Here is a 9,366-nt window from a genome sequence, read left to right as displayed (position 1 = left end):
TCTATGAAAATCAAACAGTCAACTGCAGACGGGAATATGGAGGTTATGGGGCACTTACTGCGCCAGAGTGGTCTGGGGGAAATGCCCCCAGCTGGGACTGACCAGCGCTCAAATGCTCATAACCCAAACCTACAGGACATGTCCGAATATGTCATTCTTGTTCATGGCGACTTACTCACAAAAGAACGGCTCGATTCTGTACGAGATTCGCGCCAGATCGAGAAAACACCGATGAACAGGTTCCAGTACATCATCTTCATACCTGGAATGTTCCACTTCCGCATGGCATGCACTGATGCGGTGTGGAGAATCCATCTTCTTCCTCCAGAGAGCCGAGATGACCCTAATAGCATGTTTCAGCACCTCGGAATCATGCGGCCAAAAGAAACGAGCCGCCTTCTAAAAAAAACCCAAGTTCAGGTCCCAACATGATGTCATACATCAGGACTTACATGCTTCAATTCTCGAGTGTTGGCTTCAAGAGGCGCACTCGTATAACCCCGAATGAACGTCTTTGGAGGAGATGGCACTGTCAAAGCCAACGTGGGACTTTCTTGTGTCAATGTCGGAGTCGATAGTAGAGAAATATGTGGCGATTGCAGACAGTTTGAGGGAAATGCATGCGGCTCCGAAGACTCAAAGGGACATTGCCTTCGAAAATCAAAGCCTACAAAATCGGGATGAGCTCCTCTATGTTGATCTTTGTCAGACTATGAATGCGGGTGATGTGGGCCGTCTCGAGGCATCATTTCTACCATGGATATATCTATTTGTCGCAACCGGAAAGCATAAGTATGCAGCGCAAATGAGCCAGTTTTGGTCAAACTTACTGGATGTTTATCCTCCGGACCTTAGGTGAGTCCGACCCCTTGTAATACAGTCCATGTTAATGTCCCTCTTCAGCCGTATTGTACGCTTGAACATGTTATGTAACCCGACAGGAAAAGCGGGTGCATTCCGTGGTGTAGACTGGTTGGTGGAGAGAAATAATTTGTATACCAAGGTAAGCAAACAAGATACAAGAGATAAGGATCAAAAAATGAGCACGCACTAGGTGATTTATGCTGGATCAGGCTCAAACCGAACAATAGACCATGTCATAACGCAATCACCATTAATTGAGGTATACCGGAACTGCCACGTCATCATGGAGACGGCATTCTTCTTGAAGAACCGTACACTGGGTCATACAGCTCCAGACGCTACACTGTTAATCGAGAAACTGCAAGCTTACTTGGAGGAGACAAAAGTTTACACATCAACGGCAGGCCGATCAGCCCATGTGATTGAGGATGCATTAATTACAGGTTTACAACTGATACAAGGAAAGAAAATCAGTCAGCAACAGGACAGTGACAGAGACGATGAAGCACCTCCTGAGGTCACAGGAGATGACCTCATAGCGTAGTAGCTCACCTCGTACATTATACACTGTGACTCCCCTCAGCATAATCACCCTCCTGCCCATTTACACTCGTGTTCGCATTCTCATCTGCAGTCGGGTGCGTGTTCTTGCCGCTGCGTGTACTTCTCTTCTTCCGCTCCTTCGGAATGTAAAGAGGACATTTTTTATTTGACGCTATAGATATGGATCAATCTGGTAAACTGTAGTAATGAGAATAGAGTACTTGCCTATATGGCCTATCTGATTACAGACCCTGCACTTATGGGCTCGACGTGTGGGCTTGGCTTTGACTGGGTGTTCAACAGCTTCGGATGCATTTGACCCTGGCTGATTTGATACAGTGGTAGGGCCAAGTGGTTTGGGGTTGGGAGCATCGTCGGGTGAGGGAAAATGGGGGAGTACCGCCATGTTAAACACAGCCTCACCCCACTGGTCGGAGTACCGCCAGGAGGCATGGACATGGAATGAGGAAACATTGTGAATCTTGCCAAAATGAACACAGTTGACAATGTGATCTAATACACTGTCGCACATGATCAGCTGGGCCCCAAATAAATCCTCGCCTCCAATTCCAATTGCCTGACGTTGGTTGAGGCCGCACTTCTCAAGATCATGTTTCAGCATTTTGTCGCGTGCGTTTGTGTCATATGGCGGAGCCTTGAACTTGTTGGGTCCCCAAGGTGCCTTTGGCGGCTGAGTCTTTGGCGTAACGAGGAGGAAAGAGCCTGTGTTACAAGCGTCACAACAAAGACGCGATGGCTGAGGTGCACACCGAAGGCAGTCTGCATGACACGCTTTATCACTGTTTTCTTCTCAAGTGGCTGTGAGTAAATCCCCTTGCTACCGCATCAGCATCAGAACTCACTGAAGACACCAAAATAGGCCATTGTCACTGTTCGTAGACAGTACCCACGGTACCGTGCATTGATGAAGTTGTCCATAGCTTCCTCCTCTACCTCATCACCCGATCGCGCCCAGTTCAACTCAAAACATGCAGGACTGCATTCAGCAGACCTATCAGGTGCGCAGACACCTGTTACATTGGCCTGACGTGTTTGCTTTGCAGCTGTGATCCTTGGCCGCTTTGTAGGCCGCTGCGCCAGCCCAGCCCCCCTGTCTAGCTCCCCCTCATCACTGTCTTTGCTCTCGCACTCATCAACGGCCCTCCGTTTACCCATTTGCGTGCCTGTTTTGGCTGATTGCCCAGCCTGTACCTGCAGTGCCTTTTCTCTCGCTTTTGTAGCCCTCGCCCTTGCCTTCCCCTCGGCTTGGTGCCGATAACGGTCGGTATACTGGGGTTCAACAAAGTAAATCGCAGTGGCTTCTTCATTTGGTCCTCGTCCGGTGCGGCCAAAGCGCTGCAGCAGTGTGCATAATGAGGGTGTATACCTCCACTGGATTACGAGCTCTACACCACGTAAGTCCAGCCCCTGTATCACCATATCAGCAAATACTCGCACAGCTCAGGATAGTTTACTCACCATGCCTGCCGCGTCCGTCGCAAAAATTCCCCACACTTCTCCATTTTGCAGCTTCTCCATCATCTCCTCTCGGAAGACCTCACTCATCCCAGCATGAAACCATACATATTGATGCTCGTTCTCGGGACCAGCTTGCGAACGTGCGTACTTGCATAGCTTCTTAGTCTCCTTTCGCGAGTTTGCGAATGCCATGAATTTCGGAGGTAGGCCAGCCTTGAAGTCAATTGCGCAACTGAGGGCATGACAGCTCCTGAGTGGGTCAATCATCTCAACTGCCATTAGGTGCGTGTTTGGGCGATCATTGGTGCGTCGGACCTCCGTCGTTTTACTAGGATCAAGCTGAAGTGTCGACTTTACTGATTTTAGGACGTGCGGCGGCATTGTAGCCAAGGCTGCGTGGATGATTGCGTGCCGGGGGAGCAGCCAGTGCAAGGCACCAACTTCTGCATACTCCGATCGAAAAGTCCCGCCCTACTGACAGATACAGTGAGCCTCATCAAACGTAACACTGAACAACTTGTTTGTGAACTGCTTGACAGTCCATAGGTGATCAAACCGATTGTCATTGATCAATAACTCGGGGCTGACAATGATAACTTGGTAACGAAGGTTCTCAATGTTCTAAGCTAAGGTGAGTCACTGTCATTGATGAAAATGCCTATCACTCACTTTGAACTCTTCATCAGATGCATTTGCTTGCGTCAGATTCACTGCCTTGATGCCCATATCCTCCAGCTCCCTCACATTCTTGTTCCCCAACGCGTTCAATGGCGTGACCACTATGGTTATTCCTCCATTGTTGAACAGGAGAGGCAACCAAAAGGTGAGAGTCTTGCCCGAACCGGTGGGTGACATGGTGATGAATTGTCGACCTTCTAGCTGAGCTCGCGCACTCTTGATCTGCCATAGACAAGGCTTGAAACCAAAGTGGTGGGATGCAACATCAGTCATCTCTTCCATTGATGGGATTGTGTACTTCAGCGGAGTATGGGCTGCCATGGTCGCGTGCTTCTTGTCGAGTTAGGTAGTCTTGAGCCAGTAGTTCAACGTGTTTCTCGTGACCAACCATATTCCCGGCGAGGACCAGTAAATGAACTAGCCGAGTGATGCCGTGCGAGCTTGCCACTCGGCAAGTGAAGCCGAGATCGGCCACCTACAAGTTTTGCCAGAGGGTCGGTCGTGTAAGTCGCTTGAAAGTTTTGGTGATTCGGCGGAGTCCGAATTCCATGCGGCGAGTACAACTTTTGTAATGCTAGTGCGACGCAACACGACCGGCCCCTCTGGGTAGGAGTGTTTCGAGACTGACAAAAGTGCAAGTTGCATTTTCGCAGTTTTGAGATTGACAAAAGTGCAACTTGCATTTTCGCACTTTTGCACTTTCAAGATTGACATGAATGCACCTTGCATTTATATAAGCAAACCACTAATTAAATCAGTGGATTGCAAGTCAGGCATCCAACACTGACTGACAGTGTCAGACATTGAAAGTCATTGAAAGTCAGTGAATGGCACTGACTTGGTGACCGCAGTGTCAGACACGTCTCAGGGCCGGGTAATGTGCATAACCAAAGATAAATAGACTCCTATCTGTATGTCTCGTGTAGGTAGATGTAGTATACTTGACGTATCTACATTCATGGCAATAGAATATCTTCTATAGTATCATCTAAAGTTACATCTACACATGACCCTTTAGTTTCAGAATTATCAGGCTGTGAATCTAAGTCCAATATCTCATACAGTGCAAGTTCATCCTTGAACTGCTTTGTGGCACCACAGCAATAGATTGTTGACCAAATAGGCTCGTCAAAGTTAAAAAGTGATTGGAGAGGAATGAGGGATGGAATAGTAGAGCCTTGCCTGACGGGTTCAGTGTTTGATTCATCCTCTACAGCCTGAGCAATATGCTGCTGGGCAATAAGACAAAAACTGTCAGTCAAGGGTGAGGGAGATGCATTTTTGCCAATTGTCAAGTCCTAGGCTTGTGGTGATGAAGGTTCTTCTGAGCTATTTAGCTCAGTAAAGGGTGGTGTAGCCGCCTCATCCAAAGCAATGGGAGATGGTGGAGGGAATGTAGAAATAGGAAGGAAGTAGTTATCCCGTGTTTGCTCTTGCATAGACTGAAAGAGGCGCTGCTTTGCCAGCAATTTCTTGTCCCGGTGTTTGTCTCTAATCATCATCTTTAGTTCTGCAAGTCCCTGCAGTGTTACAGTTCCAAGGCTGGCGCGTAGTTTTGTTAGAATAGTCCCAAATGCACTGAATAGGTGTTCACAGGACGCAGAGTTTGTTGTGACATTGAGGATCCACAAGGCTAGTTGAATGAGAGGAAAGGATTCTGAGCCTTCAACCTTAATATCTGCCCAAAGCTTGAGTGACTTTGGATTCTCATCCTTGATTAATTGTCAGCTTTGTGCTGTTGTAGCAGTAATGAGGGCTTACAAGATGTTGTGCATCAGCTAATGCACGATCAGCACATTGAAATAGAAATGTATATTTGCCTTTACCATGCAGATAATCCCTCACCTGCCGGCTAAAGCCAGGAGGGGCTGAGCTGCAGGAAAAGAGACGGCAATACAAGCGTTCTAAGAGCATAATTATCCCAGCAACACTCAAATGAGTGCTGGGAGCGAATGGCTTGCGAACAAAAAGTGGATTGAGAATGATAGCAGCAATGAATAACTCTTGATCAGCCCTGGACCAGTGAGCCTCAATGCTCGAGATGATGGCCGTGCACGCTTTGTTGCCCTCAGGATCGCTTGACAGAAGCTTGCGATATTTTTTGATGAGATAGCCAAACATCAGCAAGACTGTATAGAGGTGACATTGAGCAGCCTGGGTGATATTGGCTGCAATCGCAAGAGGCTCAAGGTGATCATGAACCCTTGAATTAATGTAGAGTTGCTCAGTTGACATAAAATGAGAGCAAAATAAATGCTTACTTCTGAATTGCAGGCCAGAAAGTATTTGGGTGATCTTGAATCAACCAGAGCATGGACTCTGCCTTTTCTCTTGATTTTTTATCACCTGTCATAATGAGTTTCTTATCCTTACATGCAAGCTCAGCACCAGAGAGCTGCATCAGACAAAACTTGAGATCAAGAAGGCGTTTATACGCCATAAAATGAGCCGTCCATCGAGTCAGAACCGCCCAAATAACTGCAGTAGCGGATTCCCCAGTGTTCTTCTGAAATTCCTTGATGAGGGCCAGGAAAATGATTTTCCCTCGAAGCCAGCTGATCAATTTGTTTGCGAGATTGGTATAGACAAATAGATCAGAGCGAGACTTGAAGTAATTGCCCACAATAAGGTTTATCTTTTGAACAGATAAGCTGATATTATGATTGCTCAAATATCTTGCTTACCTGGTGCGCGTAACAATCGAGAACTATCATTGAGGGGAATTTGATGCCCAGAAGCTGCCGAGCTTTGCGAGACTCTCCAGAAGCGTCAGTAACTACAGCAATAACCTGAGAGACCCAGGACTCGTTCACATTCTTGATAACTTCCTCAAGTATTCTGAGGAAATTATCTGCAGTCTTTCTCTCTTTTGAGATGTCGCTAACTTGAACTGTATGGATCTTTATTTGTGTTAGTACCAGATTACTTGAGATAAATGTATGAGGCATACCTTTTTCTGAATTGTTATCATAAAGGCAAGAAGATGACAATTATTCAGACCTGTCCAGCCATTGGCCTGTAGTGTTGATTCATGGTCTTTGACAGCCTGCTTTACTGCATTACGAAGGTCTGAGACTGCCTGAGGAATAAGTCTCTGAGCCATTGTATATTGAAAAAAAAAATTGTGCCAGGAATAAATTCATGAAACAAGGCATGCAGCTCATGATTGTTGACCCAGGAAAATGGAAACCCTGCCAATGCAGTGAGACGAGCCAGATGTCTTTCAAACAACTTCTGCTGGGTTTTAGACCAGTCTGACATACTGTCAGGGCAAAGAGGTCCGCTGGCCACACCAGTTAAAGTACGGGAGACAGGGCGAGATGTTGATGGCAGACTAGGCATAGTATAATGCATCCCCCATGGACTAGCAGGCTGCGATAAATTCTCCGTAAGTACAGAAGGGCTTGGACCAGGTGCTGGCAAAAGCCCAAGTACTGAGAGTGATGGAGAGCCGGTGCGACTTGCTGGGTTAGATAATGAAGATGTATTGACACTGAGATTGGGCTGGCTAGATTGATTGATAGGAGCAATAGGAGGGCCACTTGATAGATCATTTTGCTGCAAATACCCTTTGCCATCATTGTAGAAAAGCAGCTGTGGCATGTAGTATTGAGCTATTAACTTATTAGATACATGTAGATACCAATGAGAAGAAAAAAACCTCAACTACATTCAACATTACAGCGTGCTGCTGCAGGCTAGAACCAGTACCTGAGGTGGCTTGGAGGTGTTTAGCAGTTCGAAGAGCTTGCCTCTTTAGTGATGAGGAAGGTGCAGAGTGATAGACAGTTGTGGCATCGTGTTCAGCTCGGGCTTTTACATTCATGGGCTGCAAGTTGCAGCATCTCAAGTGGTTGAGTGCAGTCAAAGGTGTGCACCAAACCCAAGGATGAGTACGGGTGTTATCAATCCATACTTGAAATAATATATTCGTTAGCACTGGCATTTTCTGAGAGAGCTAAATTACTACATACAGGCATCTTCAATTTCTTGAACCGAGCGTTGGTGGGCACGTCTTTGACCTCATTTCTGTCCTGTTCCTGCGCAATTCAAACAAGCTCGGGCAAACACAGTCGACAGAAGAGTTTTGGCTTGCCACTCGAATGCGAGCCAGCTTGTCGACCATTCGCCCAGCCAGGATGCTCGAGAACGTATTCATGAAACCACAAGACGTCCTGTGTCCTGGGCATGGAGTAGAGGATTGGTGGGGATTTTCTTGCAGCTCTCCTTTCCTTGCTAATGGCTTATATCTGTGGTCAATGCTCTGATAGTTCAAGACTTGTCTTTTTTTTCTTTCTCTCTCAGTCGAAGTGCTACATCAACGTCATAGAATCAATGTCATAGCATAGACATCATTGCCTGAAGAACATTGATTTATGCAAGGTGAAAAGAGACAGACACTCCACAATAATTAATCAAATGATGTTCATGCAGATCACATTCATTAACCTATCTACTATCTAGATTATATGAATCATATATGTAGTATTAATTGCTGGTGCAATGAAACTTCTGTCATCTCCATCAAAGACACACTGCTATAGGTTATATCTGCCTGCCATACATGCAGCTATGGCGTCACTACCAGCCCTCGACATACCTCAGAGTTATGTCATATTCACTTTGATGTAATGTAGTATTCCCAACTTCACATGAAATTTCATACATCCTGCTTGCACACAAATTACACTATATATTAATTATACTATTCCACGTATTTACTTCGGAGATTGGGCACCTGTGGTGCAAGCTACAGCCTCAGTGTTGCTGCAGTTGCACCTTGGTCGTACCTGAGGCGCGTTTCTCACACACGACTGATGTCGATCACATGATTTAATATTACTATATACGGTGTGAGAACTGATCTACGGATAACTAAGTCAAGTCACTGAAGGTCATGACTTTTTGTGACTTGCGGTGACAGTCACTGACTTCGGAAATGACCTGACTTCCGAAGTCAGTGTCTGCAATCCACTGGTTCGAACCCCCGAATGGCCGGACTTAACCTAGGCCAGATGTGTTGGACCGCTATGCCAACACGCCGCCCCAAAATGCACTTGAGACCTGGTTCGTCACCCATCACACAAGACAATGATCCTCACCGCGTGACAAAAACTATATATTAGAACACTTATATTCTGATATAGTAAACCTGTTTGCTGCAGTGAGTATTTTCTGCATTCTTTGTACTGTGAATTCTGAAGAGTTTCGAGGCCCTTACCGGCAACCGCAACCACAGTTGACCGGAGATGGGATGTTGAGCTTTCCACTCGTGGCAGGCTTCAACTTTGATTCAGTCATCCCAGTGGCGAGGACTTGAGACGCGCATAAGGTCATGGCACACAAAGTCTTGACATGCAAGCATCATGAGCATTGATGTTCTGAGGACTGAGTCTAATCACAGGTTGTTCTCACACTCTATTGTGTTGACCGGGCCACCCTGCCACACGCACTGGACACTGCAAGCACTGCCAGTGGACCCAAACCACTGGAAAATTGTGTTTCCCTCCATCCTCATTTCAACATTAACAAAAGTGCAACTTGCACTTTTGTCAATCTCAAAAGTACGAAACTGCAACTTGCAGTTTTGTCAGTCTCAAAAGTGCGAAAATGCAAGTTGCACTTTTGTCAGTCTCGAAAGTGCAAAAATGCAAGTTGCACTTTTGTCAGTCTCGAAAGTGCAAAAGTGCAACTTGCATTTTTATCAATCTCAAAAGTGCAAAAGTGCAACTTGCACTTTGTCAATCTCACAGGTTACTGGGAGTTCGAATTGTCCGGCGTGCCATCCGGCAAGCATAACCA

General features: G+C 46.3%; 3 protein-coding genes across 3 annotated transcripts; 1 reads left to right on the top strand and 2 right to left on the bottom strand.

The window, feature by feature from the left end:
* Positions 1 to 562: 562 nt before the first annotated feature.
* CONPUDRAFT_78414 (uncharacterized protein) lies at positions 563 to 1,408 on the top strand (the record flags this gene model as incomplete). Its single annotated transcript, XM_007777698.1, has 3 exons — positions 563 to 855; positions 904 to 1,003; positions 1,124 to 1,408. 3 exons carry the CDS (start codon positions 563 to 565, stop codon positions 1,406 to 1,408), a joined length of 678 nt encoding a protein of 225 aa, XP_007775888.1.
* Positions 1,409 to 2,259: 851 nt separating this feature from the next.
* CONPUDRAFT_160554 (P-loop containing nucleoside triphosphate hydrolase protein) lies at positions 2,260 to 3,741 on the bottom strand (the record flags this gene model as incomplete). Its single annotated transcript, XM_007777697.1, has 4 exons — positions 2,260 to 2,835; positions 2,887 to 3,357; positions 3,424 to 3,507; positions 3,556 to 3,741. The coding sequence occupies 4 exons, from the start codon at positions 3,739 to 3,741 to the stop codon at positions 2,260 to 2,262; spliced, it is 1,317 nt and encodes a 438-aa protein (XP_007775887.1).
* Positions 3,742 to 4,862: 1,121 nt separating this feature from the next.
* On the bottom strand, positions 4,863 to 7,167 carry CONPUDRAFT_78412 (uncharacterized protein; the record flags this gene model as incomplete). The annotated part of the gene is made up of 6 exons (XM_007777696.1): positions 4,863 to 5,142; positions 5,326 to 5,342; positions 5,410 to 5,767; positions 5,826 to 6,199; positions 6,249 to 6,454; positions 6,828 to 7,167. The coding sequence occupies 6 exons, from the start codon at positions 7,165 to 7,167 to the stop codon at positions 4,863 to 4,865; spliced, it is 1,575 nt and encodes a 524-aa protein (XP_007775886.1).
* Between the last annotated feature and the right edge of the window lie 2,199 nt (positions 7,168 to 9,366).

The sequence above is a fragment of the Coniophora puteana genome (assembly GCF_000271625.1).
Source record: "Coniophora puteana RWD-64-598 SS2 unplaced genomic scaffold CONPUscaffold_27, whole genome shotgun sequence".
In the NCBI taxonomy this organism is placed as follows: Eukaryota; Fungi; Basidiomycota; class Agaricomycetes; order Boletales; family Coniophoraceae; genus Coniophora; species Coniophora puteana.
The sequence above is the reverse complement of the archived record's forward strand: the minus strand, read 5'-3'. Positions and strand labels throughout refer to the sequence as shown.